General features: G+C 38.0%; 2 protein-coding genes across 3 annotated transcripts in view; one reads left to right on the top strand and one right to left on the bottom strand.

Moving 5' to 3' along the window:
- Nucleotides 1-1251: 1251 nt before the first annotated feature.
- LOC143300988 (nuclear pore complex protein Nup50-like) lies at nucleotides 1252-12727 on the bottom strand. The gene is made up of 8 exons (XM_076614961.1): nucleotides 12459-12727; nucleotides 8900-8969; nucleotides 8022-8120; nucleotides 6930-7428; nucleotides 5671-5874; nucleotides 4287-4365; nucleotides 2645-2763; nucleotides 1252-1586 (listed from the first exon to the last, which is right to left on the bottom strand). The coding sequence occupies exons 2-8, from the start codon at nucleotides 8966-8968 to the stop codon at nucleotides 1384-1386; spliced, it is 1272 nt and encodes a 423-aa protein (XP_076471076.1). The 5' UTR covers nucleotide 8969; nucleotides 12459-12727; the 3' UTR covers nucleotides 1252-1383.
- Nucleotides 12728-12993: 266 nt separating this feature from the next.
- Nucleotides 12994-23610, top strand: part of LOC143301180 (uncharacterized) — a 32837-nt gene continuing 22220 nt past the window's right edge. Inside the window, exons 1-7 of one of the 2 annotated variants that reach the window (XM_076615280.1) lie at nucleotides 12994-13165; nucleotides 13530-13562; nucleotides 13761-13826; nucleotides 17815-18081; nucleotides 19374-19697; nucleotides 20444-20596; nucleotides 21919-21970. In XM_076615280.1, coding sequence (XP_076471395.1) covers nucleotides 13082-13165; nucleotides 13530-13562; nucleotides 13761-13826; nucleotides 17815-18081; nucleotides 19374-19697; nucleotides 20444-20596; nucleotides 21919-21970 — 979 coding nt within the window. In that variant the 5' untranslated portion in view covers nucleotides 12994-13081. Of the gene's footprint in view, nucleotides 13166-13529; nucleotides 13563-13760; nucleotides 13827-17814; nucleotides 18082-19313; nucleotides 19698-20443; nucleotides 20597-21918; nucleotides 21971-23610 lie in introns of both variants that reach the window. The other variant, XM_076615278.1, reaches the window with a different exon arrangement.

Here is a 23610-nt window from a genome sequence, read left to right as displayed (position 1 = left end):
TTGACTTTTGTTTTGAACAGCGTTTATCTTGTTCACAACCCCCATATTCCCTTTTGTATAGATCTGTGAGCATGCTTTCACATGTCTGACTGATTTAACCCTGATATTCAAGTAATCATACTGCGTTTTCTGGGGTGCATGCTGATAATGTTCTGTTTCAATGAACAACCAAGATCTTTAAAAATGTGTCCACAAACGAATGGAATTAAGGCACCAGCAGGTCCACATGTAGGTTGACCTGGAATACACCTACTGTTAACCCTCCTAACACTGAATCAGCAACCAAACCCATGACCTACAAACTGATAGCCAAATGCTCTGACCACTTGGCTATGACACTCTTTTTCACTGGATAAATCATTAATTATAAAAAAAATGATCTATTTTTTCCCATTTACTCTGAACAATATTAATCTCATTCATAAGCGCTGCTCCCTCAACAGTTTGCAAACAGTGACATGGGGAAGTAAATCTTACCAGAAACATGACAACACAAATAAAGTGTGTGGCTCAAAGTGACCAACATCCCCCTTTTAGTGTCGTCACAGACTGACCACTGGGAGGATGCAGGTTTGATCCCCATCACAAGTGGGGTTGTTTTGGCCTGTGGCCAGCTCCTACCCAGAGCTGACTGCACTATGGACTAAACTGAGAAGACTGTGATCAGTTAGCCATGGGTCATCCACTTTATGGATGTGTCTTCCGGAGAGCTGCTCAAATTCCCTAACCAACACTGCAGGTGTCTGTATCTCTCAGCCTGGTTGATGCCAGAGTATATTATGAGAGCACAGCCTTGTCAAGTAGTCCAAACCTAAACGGACCCTCATAGCAACATTATCATCCCCATTATCAAAATATGAAAACAAAACGTCCCCCAATTCTAGGGGAGGGGATGGGGGGTGGAGGGTGAGAATCCTCACACTTTTTATTTTTTAAACAAGAAATTAATTTAGAGAGACTATAAAGAAGTTGTTGTCTATGTATCAAGAGTATTTTGGTAACACATTCAAAATACTGCAAATAAAATAAGTAGCATCATGCATTAATTTTTTTCTTTACCTCATGCTGCAGCATATTGTGGAGTGTTCAACTGTGAATTAACCCTGCTCTTGTGGTCAATTTCTTTTCAGAGGTGTGGGTGAAAATAACACAGAGATAATACATTATATAGATATCTGACACGTTCCTCAAATTCACTTAAAAAATGAAGACTCATTAGTAGTCGATTATAACAAAAAGGGAAAAAGTCTGTATGATTCAGCATCATTTAATGGTGAAAAGGTTATTACAGCATATACCTTGAAATACTCATGTTGTCTACCTAAGCAATATTTTCTCCAACATATACAGGTCTTTCATTTCTCTGTCTAAATTCTTTCAACATCATGCTTTCAGTTCCTCCATTTTGGCCAACAATTCATCTGCATCCTCTGCTGTCTTGACGCGAATCAACATCGGAACTGGGCTTGTACTGGGATCCTTGGGGTTTATCGGTGGGTTGGGGACGCAAACCACAAAAACATTGTTTTTCCCTTGGCGTTTTGTGGGTATCGCAGATGTCAGGAGGATGTTCAACAAGATGTTGCCTGAAACAAGCAGCAAATGCATGTAAAGATGATAAAAGATGACTGCTGATGTCAAGTTATAAAAGGAGAAATTCTATAAAAAAAAAATTGTTGTAAAACAAGACTCACTATGATAGGAAGCATCAGCATTTTAAAACCTTGGTTGTAAAATAAGACTTACTTTGATAGGAAGCGTCAACTTTTCAAACCTAGGGTGTAAAATAAGACTCGCTTTGATAAGAAGCTTCAACATTTTATACTACAGATTCAATTTAAGGGACTGCGTGAACTGAAATTTTTTTCTTATCAAAGTAAGCCTTATTTTACAACTTTCATTTTTTGTTTTGTTTTTAAAATAGACTTTCTCCACATGTACTGACAAACAGAACACACATGGATGAGGGTAGACAGGCTTCAAACTGGACTTTCAGGAACAAATATGGGTAAAATTCCACGAAGCTGTGTGGTCTGTTCCATCACCCCAAGGTGACCACACACACTGTAGCTAACAAACATACAAACAGTGCACTCAACATGAAATTAACAACAACAAAAAAGCAAAAGTTTGTTGTTAAAGGTCTGAGTCCATACCATACTGCAATTAAAGAAAACATCTTATGATCAACTGCATGCTTGTCTCCTGAACAATGTAACAAGCATCACAGTCCAGACATTCTTCAAGGACAAGACAATCTTTCAAATAATCTTTGGACAGAGCAAATACCAACATTACCACTGATGGTAAGATATTGATTTTGTTTACTTGGTGGGTTTTTAAAATCTATTTGTGTGTGTGTGTGTGTGTGTGTGTGTGTGTGTGTGCGCGCGCGCGGGCACGTCTGTGTGTAATATGTGCATGTGTGTATATGTATGCATGTGAGTGCGCGCATGCATGTGTTGTGTATTTCAATCACATGCAGAAAGTTTCAATAAAAACCCTGTAAACCTTGACCAAAAATCAAGATTCGTATATTTATATGTAACAATCGACCACCCTGTCCTATAACACACACACACACAGAACAGCATTCTTTTCCTGCCCAAAACACCATTCTGATACCATGTCCCCAAGCACATACCCAGGTTGGTGTCGGCTCGTATGATCAGCTGGGTGCGTCCCTCATCGGTGGGTTTCATGTGAATGTTTCCAACTCCTCTATCTATCCACTCGCCGTCTTTCTGGTAAAAGAGCTTGCATCTGGAAACAAAACAAAACAAGCACAAGCTTCAACAATGACGGCAACACAAAATACAGAATAATTTGTTGTACACAAAGATTAATTTGCGGTGTATAACATATAAAAAAACACATGAGGATCAGTCAGTCATTTATACTTTTTCGGTGTTTCAAGTTATCCAATTCCATGAAGATCAACGTAAATGACCGTTCCCCAAGTCTGTGTGTCAAAAGTTTTTTTTTGTGAGGGTGTTATCAAATTTGGTCTCCTTTGGCTGCTGCATTATATTACACGTTGAAATGGGGATAAGCTGTTGGAGGGTCCATACAGACTACTCAGAACTGAATTCACACTTCAAAGGTGATCTCAAGGAAAGTTAAAAAAATATATATATAAAAAGACGCAAAAAATCAAGTGTTATATATATATATATATATATATATATATTTATATACACAGACTAAGATTTGTCATTCTGTTCTTATGCAAAAAGCACCCATGTTTTCTTGATCTTTCCGTACCTACATTCCCCACAGGCATGGTTCTTCAACACTGCTCATCACAAAAAGAAGGGAAAATGCTGCCACGTGCTGACTTCACCAAGAGAGCATGTCAAGTTATTTCCCTTGGCTAACATGCCCCCCGAATCTCCAACAGTTTGACAAGTACTCTACAAAGTGATGCATTTTTATCCTATTAAAAAAAAAAAAAAGAAGAAAAAAAAACCCAACCTCCATTTTTCTAATTACCTCCTGCCGGAGTCTGCACTAGTTGGGTCACGGTTAAGTATGTGTAATTAAATTGATTTTTACTCTGTCGTTTCTTTCATTTCACAGAGATTCAAGGACCTTGAAAATTGCACTCAGAAATTTAAAGACCATAAGAATCTTGTATAAATACGATAGACATGATCAATCTGTACACAGACTTAGACTAATTTTATTACCAAACTGAGAGCAGCTGACATATCAGAATAGCCCAGCCACAAATATTCATCTTATTCAAACCAGCCATAAAAAACACTACCACCAAAAAACCCAACAACAAAAAACACTGCAACCACTGAAGTTTTTTTGTTTGTTTTTGTTTGTGTGTGTGTTTGCTTTACCTGCATGTGAGCATACATGTATGTATGTATATAGTGCATTTGTTTGCCATCATTCTTAGTATTGAGAAGTTGTATCAGAACTGAAGGGCAGTAATTGTCGTGGGGCAAATTTCAGTTGGTTCCCTTTGACTATCTTCACTCATTTGTTAGTAGTTTTATGTGGGTAAATCAACCATCAACACTCAAAACTGCATGAATTTCAACATGGCAATGCATATATTATAGTATTTCCCCTATTAGCAGCAGTTTCAGTAGACAAATTAGTGCATACAAGTGGACCTGGATTTCTGCAGGGGGGGACTAAGTATTTGATGAACTGGATTGCTCATATGCATTAAAAAAAACAAAACTCATCAGAGCAAAGGGAAAATCTATGTACCAGTAATTTCTTTTTACCTGACCTGTTTATAAAGTTAATCTTCAAACTCTCCTCACCTCTTAGTATACACAGCACCCTCCTCTTTGATTTCCCGCACTTCGACTTTTGGTGGTTGATATTCTTCATCTTCATCTCCTGATCATAAACATACACAGATAAATTATAACAAGTGAAGGATACAAAGACAGTAACTATCAAACCTTACACGTAACAATAAAAAGGAACAAATTCAAATAGATGGTGCTCAGCATTTCCTGCCTGTTAACTCACTCGGGATGACAAGTTTTCTCCCTTGCTTTTCCCCTCAGAGGGCCCATTTGTAAGGGTTTGGAAAAAAATTACAAAAAATACAAAATACAGAGTAAGAAAATGAAACTTTCAGAAATGGTTTATTATGTGTTGGGCTATTACATAAAAAAAAAGTCTCATCTTATTTTTTAGTTTTGTCATTCTGTAGAAAATAATGCCAAATTTTCACCCGGAATCACCATACCCATGCTCGCTTTCTGCACTAAATTCACTTTCTTCTTCGTCATCATCCACCTCTTCAATGTCCGACCCTTCAGTTTGTAGCATTTCAAGTACTTTGACGACACTAAAACATTGCAATCACTGCCTTGTTCGCTCCAAAACATTTTGAGAAGAACCTGCTTTGCTAACAGGCTGGCACGCAAGCAGAAAAACCGGTCAGTGACTTTGTCAGCATGTGTGTGAGACGGGCCACACATAACAGGCTGGCCAATCATACCATTTGGTTGTGGAGTGACTCTGATTGGCTAATCACAAAATCACATGTACAGCGCATGATAGATTTTTATTTTTGGAAAATGCTATTCCATTCCGTCGTCCGAAACTGAATACATTTTATGTAGGAATGCTCACGTATTTGTCGTCCAGAGAGAGTTAACCTGTGAGCAAACTGGTGGGGGTACAACATCCAGCAAAGGCTTTTATTTGTGTACCTGTATTGTCTAAAGGAGTCCAGAGTTATTGTACTATTTTATTATCTAAACATAGGTCAAGACATCACATAAAGGCAAGAGAAAGTTTTATTTGGAAACTTAACACTGCACTCTATGACGTCTGTTCTTTTTAATGGTGCAGTCTGTCAGGTTAAGCTTGCTTTCTGGAAAATTTTAAACCAGGTTTTATGACAGAACATTTCACAGCACAAGCTGAAAGGAATGGCAATGATGAAACAAAGATCTTCTCAATCTTTTGTTTTTAGACTGAATACAAGACTGCCCATTGATACTTCTCATAACAAATCCCGCTATCAACAAGCTCAAAAGATGAAACTTATACACTCCTGACAAATAAATTATGTCAGATAAGCACACAGTTTTTTTTCATCCTCTCCAAGAGAATGTATCAATTAGAAGCAATGCACATGAAACCAACAATAAAAAATCACAGAAAAAAAAAATACAACTTCAGCACCTTTTGCTGCACTGGAAGCCTGTGGCGGTGCTGCTGCAGCACTGTCAGTTGTGGGTTTAGCAGCTAACCCAAAGGAAAAGGGCTTGGCAGAAGCCCCAAACGCTCCCGTGTTCTGAGTTAGACTGGAGGCTCCAAACCCGCCGGTGCTCTGTGTCAGTCCTGAGGTGAAGGAGAATCCACTGGCCGCTGTTGTCACACTTGCTCCTACAATGTATCAAAACAACCAATGAATGCAGTATATGTTTTCTAAAATATATGGTTGTGCTAGGGCAAATTAACAGTTATACAGCAATTGTGGATTTTAAATGAAGGTGCACTATTTCTACTGTTCTTGCTGAAGGTGTCATAAAACACCAAAAATGATATAAATATACATTATGTTTGGAAACTCATTTCAGTAAGTGTGGACAAGCTGGTGTTCAGACCACAGCTCTCACAGTGATAGGCTTCAGGACTCCAGACATGTATAAGGAATCTATAAGGTATATATATATATATATATATATATATATTAATATAGGCAAACAAAAGATCACTAGAAATATTGCCGACTTTTTGACAATATCTTTACTGATACTTCATGGCACTGCGCCAACTTAAAAAAGAGAGAGACGTAAACAAACATTTTCCTACATTTCTTGAAAATATAGCATTGCAGACATCAATTCTTTGTAACTAAGTCCCATAAAATGTTAGAGTCTGGTTATCACAATTCATTAACACCAAAGAACAAAACACATATGCAATCACAAGATAAGGGGACTGACAATTTGCACAAGTAACAAATCACAGAGCATGCAGATCATGCTGTGTGCAAATGAAGAGAAAATGCTAGCTATTTCATTTTGTGTTTGAATGTCCCAACATGAAAAGATATTTATTGATACCTAAATGAATTAGTACTTATTAATGCAATCTGAATACCACTTTTGAGGCTAATTTTATGGCTATCATTACTTGCTTCCCACCAAAGGAAAGTCGGTTTTTTTTTTAAACCTAAATGGAACACTCCTGTGGCCATTGTTCAGTAGAGTTTTTGAAAAACAAACAAACAAACAAACAAAAAAAACCACAAGGAAGGGGAGTTAAATCTAAAAACAGACTTTTCAGTACAACTTCTTACGAATATATCAATTCACAGCACGAAAACACAAAAAAATTTTTCTATCAAATGAGAAAGACACACAATCACATCACACACAATCACATCACTATGATCATCATAACGAAAATCTAAACCTGACAAACTGACTTCTTACCTGCTTTGTCCGGTTTGTCTGATGACCCAGGAGACTGGACCTTGGAAGACTGGCCAAAGGTAAAAGCGCCACTTGCCTTGGTGCCTGCACCAAAGATAGAGGGCGCCTCTGTCTTTTCTTGGCTGGAGGCGGGTGGAGCTCCTGGCTTGCTTTTTTCCTGAGAGCTGTTTGCATAATCAATGGAATATTTTTTCTCAAGGTCACTGAGGTGTTTCTCATAGTCTTTGAAAGAGGGGGTCAGAATGCAGTAAGGGTTTTTCTCAACGTGCTTCTGTATCCACGACAGAATGTTCTCGTTCAACACCTTGAGCTGACGCAAGTATTCTGGATTGTCCGTGGAGTCCTTTTTGCTGTCATTGGAAGATGTCTGCTCTGTTCCATTGGACTTGGGCTGGAAGGTGAGATTGCTTCCGAAGTTCAGAGTCACCCCCGTGGATAGCGAAGGTTTGGGCACTGAGCTGTCCGAGGTTTTCAAGGCGAAGCCCGCAAAAACACTACCCTGAGAAGGACAAAGAAAAAAAAAGGTGGTAGGTCAGGTCTCAATCTTTCGAAAGAGCCATAACATGGGGGGTTCCGTTGCAACGAAGTTGTTGTAACCATGGCTTCAACTTTGACAATTTCAAGTTTGAATTTCATCTTTTTGGCATTTTTCATATACACCCACATGATTAAATGATTTATTTCTCATAGAAAAAGCACCAATTTAGTAAACTGAACTACACAAAAGTGTTCTAGAGACATCAAAAAGGGTATACCACCAAGAACCCAAACATATTTTGGAACGATTTTTTCACATTTTGGTATGCCATGCGCCACCTTAAATGAATATATTTTCAGTGCATTCATGCACACACACACACACTTTTCTGTTCACACTGATTGGCATATTACCATTTTATTGTGATAGAAATGTTACACACTGAATGCAACACATTTTCTCAATAGTCTTTTAACAAATACACACCATAAAATTGAAGATAACTTCCCTACTATCAACATGTGAGACAATACCGCTGAGCAATAGCACAATATTTTCAATGCAAGACAGCAGTAGGAAAAAAATCGGAACAAAAATGCTTTGAGTTAACTTACTGAATTCCTCTTTTCTGGGTCAGTAGGCAGTGTTCTCTTTGCTTTGCGTATCACACGATTCTTCAAAACATCCTGGCCAGCTGAAGAAAACGTTCCTGCCTAAATGTAAAACACAATATATCAAATACAGTAGTTGTCACTGCCATACCAGCTGTTTTAGTAAGTGGTTTTGTTCAGACCATGAATTCCACTTCAAGATAGAAAATTGGAAAGGGTGATCGAAAGAAGGAAAGGCTAAAAAAACCAACCTCTCTCTCACTAACACACAACATTAGCTCAACAACCCGGTACCCAGGTACATATGAACACTTAAGTTGTGAACATGCAATGATGCAGATACTGATATTATTGGTACATTTTAAGATTGCCTGCATGCACAAAGAAAAACTGCTAACTGCAAAGCAAACTGAAAATACAAGATAGAGAATCATTCAGTTTACTGTTATTGTTCTTGACTGCATAGCCCAATAACTGTTGATGACAGAGAAGATCAATAATTAGTAGGAATGCAATAATTAGTAGGAATGCATATTTTCAATACACACAAAATTATAAATCGCAAGCAAATACAGAAGAGTTATGTAATAAGTCATTAACTGACATGGAAGAGAGAGAGAGAGAGAGAGAGAGAGAGAGAAAGATGTTTTAAGAGTAAAATAAGCTTAAAGTTCCTTTTCACCATACTCTCACATGCATTAAGGAAAGACAAGGAAATTAAAAAACAAAATGAAGTGGATGAGGAAGGTAAGGAAAAAGAAGAGAAGAGACAGATGAATCTCATCACAAACATGACATTTTCCTTTTCCATTCATTCATTACTGCAAAATGAAACACAGAAAGAAAGAAAAATCTCAGGGGAAAAAAAAGTTGTTGCAAACCTCTTCTGGTTCATCCTCTTGGTCCCAGTTTCTGTCATTCAGTTCAGACGTTGGTTTTCTCTTCGACATTCTGAAAGTGGAACACACAACAATCTCAACCTCAGATTAGGCAAATGACTGATGCATATAAATTTCTAGGAGCAATGAGAGACCAAGGCAAGATGATCTCTGGTTAAAGTGTCCCGTTTCACTTCAGCATTGTGCTCTGTAACAAAGTGTAACTCAACGCTTGAAGCTGAAGGAAAATAGTTTCTCAAACTTGAAACGTGGATAAAATGCGCTCAATGGATGCCTGAACTAGCTTAATATCCTTTCAAACACTCAAAACAAACTTCTTCAGTTCTTGAGTTCTAAGTTGAAACATGCAACGTGTGTATCAAATTGCATTCTCTGTACACCATTAGTTCATCATGAGCAGATGTATGTTATGCACTAATATATATGTACTGTTTCATGTGAGGCGCTTAGAGCCCATTAAATGGGGAGTTTGCGCTATACAAGTTCTATCTATTGTTGCTATTACTATCAAAAGAGAGAATCATGGTCTTTCTGTGCAACTGCAGACTGTGAACATCATATTTTGTCACCTATAAAAATGTCCATACATCTACTTCAATCGAAAAACTGTTGTTGGCCTGCATTCAAGTCCATAAAGCATGTGTTCCTTCCTTTCCTTACTTTTTGAAAGTGCTCTGCACTCCACTTTCTGCAATGGCAAAAAGAATATCACACAAAATCTTTACTTCAGCAATGTACTGGAGAATAGAAACGTTCTATCAACATTATTCCGGGAGACTGGTTTTATATAACACTTAACTGAAGTATAAAGCAACTGCATGATACCATAAAATGCCAGCTATTATATATATGATCATCATGTGGTATAGCTATGGATCGAGTATTTTTCATAAAACCATAAAGATGATATAATAATGAAAATATGGATAGTTGGTTGCCATGATACTACTGCAAAGAAAGTGAAATGCACCAGATACAATCTATCTCACTGAATCAACAGACACCCGATGGGATGTAACACAAGGAACAAATACATTATACCAGATTTCCATTGTATAATTCACCCTTAAAATTCTTAAGTACAATTCCATCCTCCAGACTGATAATTTGCTAAACTTATGCCACTGTACTTGCAGTATTTTATTTTCAAACATGTCATAATACAAATATGTCACTGACCTGTTATTTCAGGCATTACATTTACAAAAGTTTATGAATATCGAGTTGGATGTATCAAATCTACAATGGGTGGAAAGGTTATTACCCCTCCAAATAAAAAGAGGGTGGGGGTGGGGGCTGGACCATTTATAATTTCAAAATCTGAATTGGTCTAAATTATGACGCCTGACAATATGAACTTAAAAACTGTTATGTACCCCTTACATTTTTTATTAAAAACGCAAAAGGTGAATGTTTTTACATAAATCTTAAATATGAAAGGGGTGAAATGGAGCAGAGTCATCAGTAACAGCCATGGTCTAAAGCAGCACACCATGAAAGAAAATCTTAGTACTTAAGGGAAATTGAGGTTAAAAATTGGGGTGGGTGGGTAAAGAGTGTGGAGCATCAGTGTGTGTGTGTGTGTGTATATATATATATATATATGCAATTCTATAAACTGGTCCCTGTATGCAAAAGGCAAATGGCAGGTGTTTGGAGTATAGACATACAGTAAAGAGAAGCAGCACATGAGCGTGGTAGATGCTAAACAGCAGATTTTACTGTTAATGTCATTATCCCTTGATCAAGTTGATGGTCTGGAATCTATACACGGGTAAGCAGTACATACTTCAGAATCTTTTGCCCAAATCTCTCTATCAATAAAGAATCTGAGAAGCCGTCAACAGCTGGATCAGGGGCTTCCTCGCTGACAGGCAACAAGCTGTTGTTGAAGGTGCCCAGTCTGACTTTGTGGCTGTCATATCTGGAGTCCCCCCAGGCTCTGTTATTAGCCCTTGCCTATTTCTGGTCTACATTAACAACCTCCTAGATGCCATCTCATGAAAGTCAAGACTGTCTGCCGATGACACAGCAGCCTACAACAAGCTCACTTTATTACTTTATCACTTCACCAGAACCAGCTACAACCGGACCTGGATCACCTTGTTGTATGGGAGGCCAGTTGGGATATGCATTTCCATCCTAGCAAGTGCTCTGTGCCTCCAGATGACTCACCACCCTTAACTTCTTTTATTAACTTCATGGCCATAAATTGGGAGCTGTCCCCACACCAAGTACCTTGGTGCAATGATCCTCATGGAAGCCACCTAGGATTGACACATTGAAGCAATTACCATCAAACATACCAAATTCTTATATTTGAAGCTAATAGTCTTGACGTCAGCAAAGACTCTTGGTTTTACCTGCAAAAACCTCAAGGTCTGCTCAAGTGAAGGAGACAGAATACCTCAATTCATGAGGCCTCTTCACGAGTACACAAGTTCAGTCTGAGACATGTGCAGAGGAACACTGACAAACCTGAAGCAATACAGCGACATGCGGTGCATTGCATCTTTCAATGCTACATCAGTACATGACACTTCTAGTGTGGGCACCATGCTGGAACATCTAGAGTGGCCAACCCTTCAGGACTGAATAAGAAAAGCGAGGCTCACAATGTTTCATAAGATCCACCATGGTCAAGTTCATGTAAAGAACAATAAGTTGCAGCTTGCAACAAATCAGTGCTGATGAGGACATGAGCAATTTGAGACAATTCTGTGCAGGACAGACTTGCAGCACTTCTTTTTCCAGTGCACCGTTAGGGACTGGAACACCCTCAGAATGGATGACGCACCACTCTTGACATCCTGCTGCCAGGTGTGGAGTAGAGACAAACTGCTTTGTACCCCTCTCCACATTCCAGTCCCTTAGTCCAACCATACCTAGCGCCCGCCCCCGCCCAACCTCCCCTCACTATTCACGCCTTCCCAACAATCTTCCTCGCTCTTTTTGTTTATGTGTGGTAGAGTGGATACTTGTGGGTCTGATACATTATTAGGCTGTATTCTGGGCTAGCACTGGTCCTAGTTTGCTAGGTTGACAGGCACCTGTTGTTAGCTTGCCGGCAGCTCCACATGCAGCACTATTCCAATAAGTTTTGGGAACGTAAGTTTGGCTAGTTTTTTTGTTGATTTTTTCCACCACCAACTGACCAAGGGAAAGCACATCATCCTACCCATTTAAGTTGTAAACTAGTACAAGCGAAGTAGTGGCATGTTGATTGTACGAACTCAACTTGAAGAATAAAGTGCCATGGTGTGAGAACGGAAAATTCAGCAATGTTTCTGTTTATTTTATCTTCTTAAGTTGTTTCTCACCCAACCAAAGAATATTTTATATTCAGACTGCATTGATTAATTAAGAAAATGGCAAAGTCAAAAGCCATATAGACTCTAGTTGCTAATGCAGCAACTTGACTAAAACATGCAATGATGTGATGAGAAGATTGTTTAAGGACACGTGTAACACTTTTCTTTGTCTACTTTCATTTTGTTCGGTGGGACAAAGGTGACAGAACTTTGACTCCTCAATGTCCTACCTGCGTACTAGCCGGTTCCTTCTTCCGTGGTTAACACATGGAGTGCGCCATTGACAGTCACGTGATCTCGTGATAAATGCGCAAGGCTGGACTTAAATGTCACACGTGTACCCAAAGCTTTCCGAATACTCAGAGAGAAAATGAATTTAATGAGCATATGAACTTTAGTTACAGTGGGATATAACTTTACATGCAAATAGACAATGACATTGTGGTTAATTTGACAAACATAAAACATCTGCGTAAGAAAAGAGTCCCCTTTCCACAAACTTTCTGTTTGAAGTTCATCCGGGCAGTCAGAAGTGTCCAAAAATAATCTTCACTGCCGTTATAGTGCGATGAAAAAAATAGTACTATATTTTCGTTATCTCATGTACAAATTCAGGATTGTTTGGAGACAGGTTACAATTCTTACGCCTAAAGAAAACATGTATTGACTTAAGATATACACGTTTGAAGTAATTTTGAAGACAAAAGCTTAATAAGCCAGTGCGGATGGATATCTCAACAAATGCTTTTTTGTGGTGACCGTGCATCATGGGCAGGAGGCCTGTCGAGCTCTAAACTTCTCCACGAAAGGAAAACACAGAAGAAAATCTTTTAAAGATTCAGTGCAATCAGAAATGATGTCCGCCCAGGTGTTTCAGCTGTCTCCACAGCTAGCATCAATTCAGACCCAACTTAGAACTGCCATCGCAAACCATCAGGTGAGCTGTGAGAAAGTTTATTGGTCTCATTCTACCCCGTTATCGATTTGTTGTCCATTCCTGAACTTTCACAATCCCAAAGTTAATGAACTGCTGGCTTACGCTTTCAAAATATTTCTGCATATGTGACCAAGTTGTCCTATACTCTTATTGGCATGTATCTCAACATTTTCCGTATTTTTTGTGTTGTTGTTTATGGTGTACGGATGGCATAAAAGAAACGCATTTTCGGAGCGACAGGTTTCGGTCGCGGTTTGTGGTACCGGGGTAGTCGTTGATTGTTTTTGTCATTATCTTAACAATAGGCAGTGATCAGACTGTATTATTTACCCAATTTAACGCATGTGGTTTTATGTTTGTGCAGATTGTGTTCCGGAATTACCAAAAAGACCCAGAGGTAAGGAGGCTACTTCAACCGTTTCTCAGACTTTTTCGTTCTCGGCAGCATGTCTTGTGAGTTGTGTAGCAACACCCTCCCAGCGCAACGCTCGCTCGGAAATTATCGATTTTTGTTGTGGAAACTTTTCGTGCGGCCATTTTCCCTGAACTAAGACAGATTTATTAGACTACAGTGGTTCTGGTTTTCTTTCCACAGAATGGTCTGCTCAAGGACAGACTCCACGAAATGCAAGCACAGATCAAGATTCTGAGTGATCACCAGGTGAGACGTGCATGGCTTTCTTACTTTCTTGTCGCAGTTGTAGGGAGTTTACCGGCTGTGGAAGCATCCACCTTGAGAGATGCCAGGAGTGGGAGCAGCAGTGCGACCTACTATGCTAATGTGTTTATTGATTTTCTGCTCTTCTGGGTAGTTTTGTCTTTCTTTGCTTCAGGATCTCGGTATTTCTGGAAAACAGCCATAAAGAAATCGTATATCTTTGTAAGGCTAAGGTTTTACACACTTAAGTGGTGGCAGTAATAGAGGGATTTAGCTGACAATGTAAACATTTTGGTTTGATTGAATACTGAAAGTTTTAACTTCAGTGTGGGCCACAAGAATGGTAGGCTGCTTGCAGGCACACTGGCAGTGCCCGCAGCAGGCAGGTGGTTGTGGCATTTACTACGCAGAAAACTGTTGCTAGGACACAGGCTGTCTAATCAATGACGGCACTGTAGTGCATGATCTGAATAGTCTAGATGAGACTGTCAGGTCATGGTTTATGACTTGTCCACCTTATACATTTCTGAAAGTAGTGGGGGTGGGGGGGGGAGTATTATTGTACATTGCGACAAGTGCACTGGAGATGCAACCATTAACTTAGTAGGGGTGGTGAGTCTCAGTCGGGATGGAGTCTTAAGTATTTGTTTAGTGACCCTAAAAGAGATAAATGCATCACAGCAGTAATGATAAATAAAGTTATAATGATGATTATATTTATTTTGACTGCTGTTGAGTGATAATGAGTTTGCAGTGTGTCACAGTCTTTATTTCATCACTGTTTTTGATCATCAGTTTGTGTAACTGTCTAAACTCTTTTGCACTGTTTTGATCTTGATAGTTTAACTTTGCTTGTGTCTCTTACACTTTTCATCATACCATTACCACAGACTGTTCTGTGTCACTGACTTTTGCACTGTTTGGAAGTTGACCATTTGTTAGTTTGCTTTTTGTCACTGTCTTCAGTTTTAGTGCAGTGCTGAGTGTTGGAGGCAGTGTTGTGTGTGTGTATGTGATAGGGGTTGAGGATGGAAGTTGGAAATTAAGTTTTGGTTTTGACTAGGAGGTTGGACATCGAAATATTTTACACAGTGATTCAAATCTGATCACTAACTGCATGGAGTGAAAAGATCTTTGAAACTGATAACTGCTGCAGTTGGCTTTTGGCCCCACCCACCCTTTTTTCGTTTATTTGTCAAAATATAACCTGAATTACTTTTCATCATGAATAAAGAAGTGTCATGCTTTTTGTTCACAACTTTACAGGATGATTTCACGTCGTTTTCAGTTGGGTTTTTTTGTTGTTGTTGTTTTTTGTTTTTAATATTATTTTTTGTATATTTGAAACGACTAAAAATAAAGAAGGCAGGTTTTGTGTAATTTGCCATTTGGTTTGAAAATTAATGCTCGCTTTCATTTAAAAGAGTTGTACTTTTAGAGAGATTAGTTTCATCAACCTATAGATTTCTTATTTCTATCCTAATACAGTAAATTACCTTTTCTCTATCTGTAACCTCTTAAACTAGTTAAAGACTACTTTTCCACTATTTTTTCCTTGACTGTATTGATAAAAACAATACCAGAAACTGAGAAAGTTTTTGCAGATTCACAATGTATTGTGAAACTCTCATTGCCTCATGTTCAGTTCATAACACCAGGCATTTCAAAACATGTGGTCAAAGCATGAAATAGTGTTAACAGCTGAAATCAGTACTCCACCTGAGTTCTGTTAAACTGACATGTGAAACAAGAACTTCACCATTTCATCAGTGATACCAGTTACAGTCAAAAACACAATATGGCTTTCATCATGTGTGGAAGTGAATGTGCTTTGTTTGAATTACTTGAAACTGACTGATATAATCAGTGAAGAAACAATGCAAAACAATTTAAATTTTAAAGAGTTGGCCAGAAACTTATTCAGTTTCTGTCATTTTCTCTGACATGAAATTGACATTTGTGTGCATTTTAGAATGCGGCATCTTTTCCTGTGGCAAACTTTTCTCATACTTCTAAGTGACAGACAAAGCTTTAGAAGAACCAACAAATCACATATTCATCATGGTGGTTTGTTTATCACACTAACTGACTAAGACTAGCAGTTTCATATGAAGTTAGCTACTCAGTCTGTTCCAGAGTTTCTTAATCTTCTTTACCTTTTTTGTTTATCACTCTTTTAAACTAATATCCTGTCAAAGAAAGGAAAAAAAAATCGACCATGAGAGCTAAGAGTTGTGATCAAAATATATCTTTGTTTTTTTTCCAGACACATGATTTATTATTCATTAAAAAAAAAAAGAGAAGTGAATCCCTTCATTTTCTCTCTGATGTTTTTTTATGGTTGTAAGTCTAGAATGCCAGAAAAGATAACATTTTTTCTTGTGAAAATATGACCAAAATCAGTTTTTAATTACACATACTTAACCGTGACCCACTAGTGCAGGAAAATAATTGTTACAAGTATACATGTTTTCTGCAGTTAATTTGAATGTACTACTGTTATGGTCCATATCATTGGTATTGTAAGTTGGGTGTATCACTGCCGTACAGTGTCAGCCTCGGTTTTAACACTTATGTTATAAAGTGAAGGGTACCTTTATCTGAATTGTGTAGTATTTTGTGCTCATGAGTAGATTATCATGATATCATGACACTGACAGCGTAAAGTTGTGTGAACACATGGGTGTATAGCATATAAGACAATTTTGTTTTATGATTTTTCATGTAAAATATTTACAGTACTTCATTGTCTTCATGTTTGCAAAGGATAAGAAACATGCTTCCAAAAGAAAGATCAATACTTTCTCTTAAAAATGAGGACAGGGAGAGGGGTGGGGATGGAGGGTCTTTCAAGGGAAAAGGATTTTTTAAAATTTTTTTTAGGTTGAATTATATTTACTGTTTTTCTTCATTCAAGGGAAAAGGATTTTTTAAATTTTTTTTAAGTTGAATTATATTTACTGTTTTTCTTCATTAAATGAGTGCATGTGTTGTTGTTTTTAGTTCCCGATTCACAAGAAAACAATGTCCTTATATGTCTGATTTTCTTCAAGATGAATGCAGTTGTTGGAGAAAGAAAAAAAAAAAAAAAAGAATCTTGACAATTGAAAATGTTTTAAAGTTGAGAACTTTTTATGCCATGAATACTCTAACATATCCTTAAAAGAAATTGTGACATTTCCCAAAATGAAATTTTGGTGATTTATTTTGTTGTTGTGGGTTTTTATTTATTTACTTTTTTTTTTTATTTATAATAATAATAATTATTATTATTATTTTTATAAAGATATGATAGTTGTTAACTGAGTATTCATTTTGAGTAAAAGTCCAACATCACATATTTTGAATATCTGCCGTGACATCCTAAGAAAAAAGAGAAAAGTAGTTTAATTTATTTTAGGCAGGTAACAGTATTGAAATGAACCCTTTGTTAAAGTTGCAGATGAAGCATAAAAATGTTATTACATTTTAAAGGTATTTCCATATGAGAGAAATTAACATGGTGTAGTACATGGTATAAATAAGAAAATTACACAACATGAATGCCCAGCTAAACGGGAAAGAAAAAAGAAATTGAAGTTTGATTGTTGTTGTCTTCTCTGTATTCTTAAAAGTTGATAATACATATAACATTAAGAAAGGAGGAATAGCTTTTCAGAAATAATGAATTTGTGAATTGCTAATTGTTATGAGTGGATTTGTATGAGATGATTGTATGTTTATGGTGTGGGATGTGCATATGATGTTGCTGTTATCACCTTTCTTGAATTAAGAAAAATATAGAGGGTTTGACAGCTGATTTGAAAAGCTGGTAAGGTATGTAAGGAAAAGTGTTCTGTTTCAAAACATAATGATGTCTCAGCATTTCAGGTTGATTACATTTTAATTTACAAGAAATTGTCACCTAGCCCAGTGGGGGGAAGTAGTTTGGTGGGGTGTGGGGTGGGGGAACAATAAAATTACAAAAGAATATTTGATGACTGTGGAACAGAATAGGATGGTAGAGCAGCTGAAAGCACAGCTGATGCAGAATGCTGCGGCCAGTGCTGTCTCTTCTACCACATCTGCTCCAAGCACCAGTGTAGCCCTCGCTGCCAGTACAGCCGCCAGTGCCAGTGCCAGCGCTGCCCCTGTGATTGTCGCACCCTCCTGTGCTGCCACACTGGCAAAACCTGTGGCACAAATGGCCCCCCGTCCTCAGCTTGTCACTCTGTCACATGCAAACGTGGGCATAGTGGTACCATTTGCCCACCTACAGGTAACTTGACTGTACACTTTGCTTGCTTGTTGTTTGTGAATCTTTAAATTCATTTAGTGGTATGACATTTTGCATATGACATGCCTGTGTTTGTCACTCATCAGAATCTCTTTTTAACAAGAAAAAGAGAAAGCACAACATTTTCTTTATGTTTGAAAGTTTGTTTTTGTTTTTTTAAAAGAAGGAGAAGGGAAAAAAATGTAGATTTATTTTGAAAGGTGATTGAAATTGGATCAAATCATTTTGCCCCCACTTTTTTCGCTTCCTGAGAAATAAAATCTGAGTGAAATCTATTTGCCAGGGTTTTTTAACAGAAAAACGGATATGTATTTTCAAAAATTCTGTGGGCTTTGTTGTTGGATAGAGGTCGATAAAAGTACATATCTTATGAAAGGTAAATGAATAAAGAAAACAAAACATGTGTTCTAAATTTGTATTTTTCACAGACATGCAGTTGTTTTGAATCAGTGTTTTGTTTTGTCAGATTTTCAATTTCTGCATTACAGACATTAGTCTGGTGATTTGCACAGTCATGTAATTTTGTTGTTGTTGGACAAATGGAGTATAACTACACATACAAATTATACTAGAAAATATATCGGAACAAACACAATAAAGAAAGAGACATAGACAGGATTCAGCATGACTGCTTTAAGTGATAGCAACATTGTTTGATTGTCCAATTCTTTCAGTCAGATCAGTTTTCTTGAAAAAGAATCATGTCCATTAGTAAGAACTGTTTCTTTTCAAACTCATTTGTAACTGTCCATGCTGATAGTCTCGAGTACTTTTTCTGCATGCCTGCCTGGATTTGCCTATACCTGTTGAAGTGTCTGCTGTGCATATAAATTGGTTTCCTCAATAAATTTAAGAGTTTAGATCTTTTTTCAGTCCACTGCTTCAGTTAAGTCAGGAATTGATGTTGCCATTTAGCTGAGTGTGTCACGGGGGAGTCAAAACACAGCCAGTAACCCAACCAAATTGTTCAAATAAAGGGCTGCCTCATGATGTTGATCGGTTTCTAGCTATAAACAGAATCTAGAAAGATTCCCCAAGCTAAAGCTACCACTGTGCCAGTGTTTTTGTCAACGAACTCAATACAAACCTGGGAAAGTTCCATGTATTTCAGCGACAACTTACCTTGTCGCTGTGGCAGCGAAGCGTACACAGTTGCACAGCCTAGGGGTTAATTATTATATACAGTGAGCTGAAAATGTGTATGGAAATTGCAGAGCAACCATTTTGCTGCACCACCCTCAGCCGGTATGTGCAAATGGTTGTGTGTCATGCAGCAGGCCCAGCCGACTCTGATGACACTGCCGGGAGTGTTGAACCAGCCCAGCCTTCAGACACCGCAGTCACAGTCCATAGTCAGCCTTCAGCTGAACGCTCCCATCACAGCCTCTGCTGCAGCTATCCTCACCCCACCCACACCGGTGAACACCACGTCCAACAGTGCCACAGTTGTCACCAAGCCAAGCCAGGTCAGCGCCGCGCCCACTGAAGTGGCGGTGGCAGGCAAGCCGAGCCAGTCTGTGTTGCGACCGATACAGCCACGGCCTGCCTCCCCTCCCATCAAAGTTCCTCAGTACACTGTCAACAATCACTCGGGTCAAGTCAGTGTCTCAGCGGGTGTTGTCTTCGTGCTGTGTGTTCACCTGTTTTTATTTGTCTGGTTATATAAGTTTTGTTGTTATATGTTACAGTGTGAGTTCACTCCCTGAAAAACATGATTTTTTTTTTTCTCATTGTTGTTGGCATTGCCCATATACCATTCTGTTGTATGTAAATCACCATAGTATGATAATGCACAGTCACATTTTGTGTGTTTAGTGATTGCTACTGTTTCGGAGGTCAATGTAGGCTTTGGACTCGTACAACGTTTTTGCATTGGTCCTCTGGTAAAGGCATATTTACTGTGGTTGTCGGTACACATGTACAACAATGAGGTACAGTTAGCAAGTTTTCAAGGTTCTAAAATTGCTGACTAGCACAACTGAGGACCTTAGCCACACACAAGTGTTTTGTCTGCCCTTACAGTTTGGTTTAATTTACTACTGTTTTCAATTCAGACTACACAACTAAACTTTTCAGAAAACTGTGGTTTTGTATTACTCTTGAAAAGTCTGTCTTAGTCAATAATGGTGTGAAAGTCTCTGTCTGATTGAATGTTTTTCTGCTGTGTGGTTGAAAGGCAAGAAAACAAAACACATGCTCACACACACCACACCACACACACAACACACACACACACACACACACACACACACACACACACACACACAAAGGACATGCCAGGTTTGATTTACATGATCAGTTGAAGTTTGTATCTGAGTTCAGATGGTGTGACTCGTGTGTGCAGGGTCAGCAGTCTGGAGCAGCTAAAGTAGGGGAGAAGACCAATGGTGCAATTCACCGCAGTTTTTCTGAACCAAGTGCCAAAGACCTGAAGGGAAGTTTGGACCAGTCTGAAAAAGAGAAGGCTGCAGATGACAAGAATGCAGCAGAGAAAATGGTAAAAAAAGAAAGAAAGAAAAAGGTTTTCTTGGTCTTGCTTGATAAAATGACTACATATTTATGATTTTAAAGAGAAAAAAAGACAAGACATTACTTTGAAACGGTGAATAGGTGTATATATGCATTGATACACTTCTGGCTGTTCACAAAAGTAGTTTCTTTAACTCTCTCCATACGAACGGCGAAAGAGACGACGTTAACGGCGTTTCACCCCAATTACCACCATCAAAATATTGCAAGCGGAAGGCTCTTATACTGAAGAGGTGAATGTTGACAAAGAATACCGCAATTCTGACGATGGAAGCTAAAGGTTGGGTCATTGCATTGAGACACCCACTGGACATCCGAGGGGTCTGTGTAGAGGAGAAGAGAGGACTGGCCATACTGAGTTAAAATAAAAATAAAAAGTCTGAGTATTGCTAAACTCATTCAACCCTGCGCCCGCCTGAGAGGTGTGTGTGGCTGATCGCCTCAGCCCACTTGACAGGCAGGTGAAGAAACCTGTTTATTTAAACCGGTTCGTCAGCTCATTATTATGTATCAAACTGCTAGTTCAGGGAAGTAACTCCAACTTATCCTTTCTCACTGGCACGTGAAGTTTCACCCCCAAAATCGAACGATTAGTGTACTTTTTATCCAGATTTTCGCATGGATATGGTAAAATGTCAAAGGCTTACTGCGCAGTAAGTTCTCAATGAAATTGTGATGGACTTTTGCAGCGAATTTGATCCAGATAATGATTTTGTCTTATAATTCATCCGATAACTCTTGGGAAAGTGAAGGAGATGAAATTAGCAACCATTCTGGACAAAGTGGCGGACATTTCAATCAAGAAGATAGCCCACAACCTTCAACATTAACAGAAGCTGACATTTTACTATTTCTGGTTTTGATTTAAAGTTACAAGTAAACTGTTGCATCCTTCATCTTGAGACTTCAGCAGTTTGTGTCAAAATCATATTTCAGTCATTATGTGAAGTTCGGTAGCTATTGGTTGAGCAGTTGATATAAATTTGTGCCTGAAGTGAAGCACCCCTTCCCGTTGATGCAGCCAGGCCAAAACATGCCAGGCTGGGATGGATGCACAAGCAGAAGACCTTAAAGGGTTAATATCTGTAGATTGAACAATTATTTTGTTTGTTTTGTATTATGTTTGGTATTTATGTTGTCAGGTGATATCAGTGAATGATGCCTATTTTAATAGGTGATGGTGATGATTGTGAAGTTTTCTGGGGTTTTTAAAAAATTTAAAATGGAATTACTTTCAGTAGATAAAATGGGTATTCACTGATTGTTTCTATTTCAATTTTGTATGTGCAGAAACTTGAATTCATGGCACGTATTGGTCTGGTCACCCATGAGGCTTCAAAAGGTAATATTTTCTTTGTGCATGTATATTTGTACATTTGGTCATGTACAACTTATCAGGAACATTTTGATTCACACTGACTTATGGAAAGATCAAAACAGTGGAAGGCACAGTACTGGAAATTGCAGACTGTACTGTTTCTTTTTAAAACAGCTTTACCATATTTGATTAAAAAAAAAAAAAAAAAAAAAAAATTATTAAATTAATCCCTCTTACCCCCAGGTCACCCAGCACTAATCACCCATGAAATCCCATGCCAAGGGGAATAACTTGCGATTTTGTATTGTAGGTAATTATAGAAATTGATTAAAAAATATGAATACCTTTTGTTCCACATATTTATTTTTCCTGCTTTCTACACACAGTAAAGTTGCAAAAGAATTTTTGTTTCCAGGCTCATGTTGCTTTATACTTGCACACACACAAAAAAATTGTCAAATTTGATGGTCAACTTTGAAAAAAATTCTTTTAATTACAGTATGTTTTTTATTAGAATAAGTTTGTCTGGTCTGCAGTGTCTTCTAACAGATCTTTTTATTCTTTTTCTTACTCAACTTCAGTTGTAACAATGAACATGCTGATTTTTATGTTCTTTTCATTTTGAGGGATGATGTGTTTTCCTATGATGGTGGGGAGAAAAACAACAGCAAACAAACAAAAACAAACAAACCCACCTCACATGTAATTTCTCCATAATGAAAAGAAAAATATAATTCATTAACTAGCAAAATCAGGAAGATCATGCAGAAAGCCAGTAAGTATTGTTGAACAATTAAAGATTATTTAAACCAACTTTGAAACTTCAAAACTGTGGCAAAACTTAACCAGATTAGTAATATATTCCATTGAACTAGCACAATCAGAAAGATAGTGCAGAATGCCAATAAATATCAGTGAAATAAAGGCTGACTCACTGACAGTATCGATTTCGGAGGTCTGGCGTTTTGATTCATGATTTCAGAGGCCCGGCAATTGATTCACATGTATTCAAGTACCAATTTCACTCTCACTGTCAGCCAAACTCAGTCAGTCCATATCTAGGTCACTCAGTACAATCAATTTTTACAAAATTCTCACTCAAAAAATCATTAAAATGGTTCAAAATAATCTTCAGAATTGTTGTTCAGATTACGCTAAAGCTCTTGGCAGTTAACAGTCTTGTCTTGCAACTTTAAAAATTCACAACTTTGTCAAAATTCAAGCAAATCAGACTGTGAAAAGTGCTAATTGTGTGGCAGGAAGTGTCGAAAACGAGGCTGTGAATCTCGCAAGAGTCTCATTTATGTAAACAACAATGGCTGCGCCCATAGTAAGCATGTGTTCAGCTGGCGGAACCGGGCAGGTTTGGGTTTTACACTGCAAGCTGTTGAATAAGAGTTAACTATCACATATGACCTGTCATGTGATGAACTTGCACAAGTCCTGACATGTGTATACTCATTTTTGTTGTTGCAGCCATAATATAGGCTTGTACATTTGATCTTTGGTTGGAAATGACATTTTGTTGAAAACGACAACATCAACACAGGATACTTTTATCTATGAACACGAGACTGCTCCAGCAAAGGAGACGTGAAAAGGAATTTTTAATGTGTGTGCTGGTAGGAATATTTTAATGTGTACACCTGTTTACATGTTTTATT

The sequence above is a fragment of the Babylonia areolata genome, chromosome 27 (genome assembly GCF_041734735.1).
Source record: "Babylonia areolata isolate BAREFJ2019XMU chromosome 27, ASM4173473v1, whole genome shotgun sequence".
Classification (NCBI taxonomy): domain Eukaryota; kingdom Metazoa; phylum Mollusca; class Gastropoda; order Neogastropoda; family Buccinidae; genus Babylonia; species Babylonia areolata.
The sequence above is the reverse complement of the archived record's forward strand: the minus strand, read 5'-3'. Positions and strand labels throughout refer to the sequence as shown.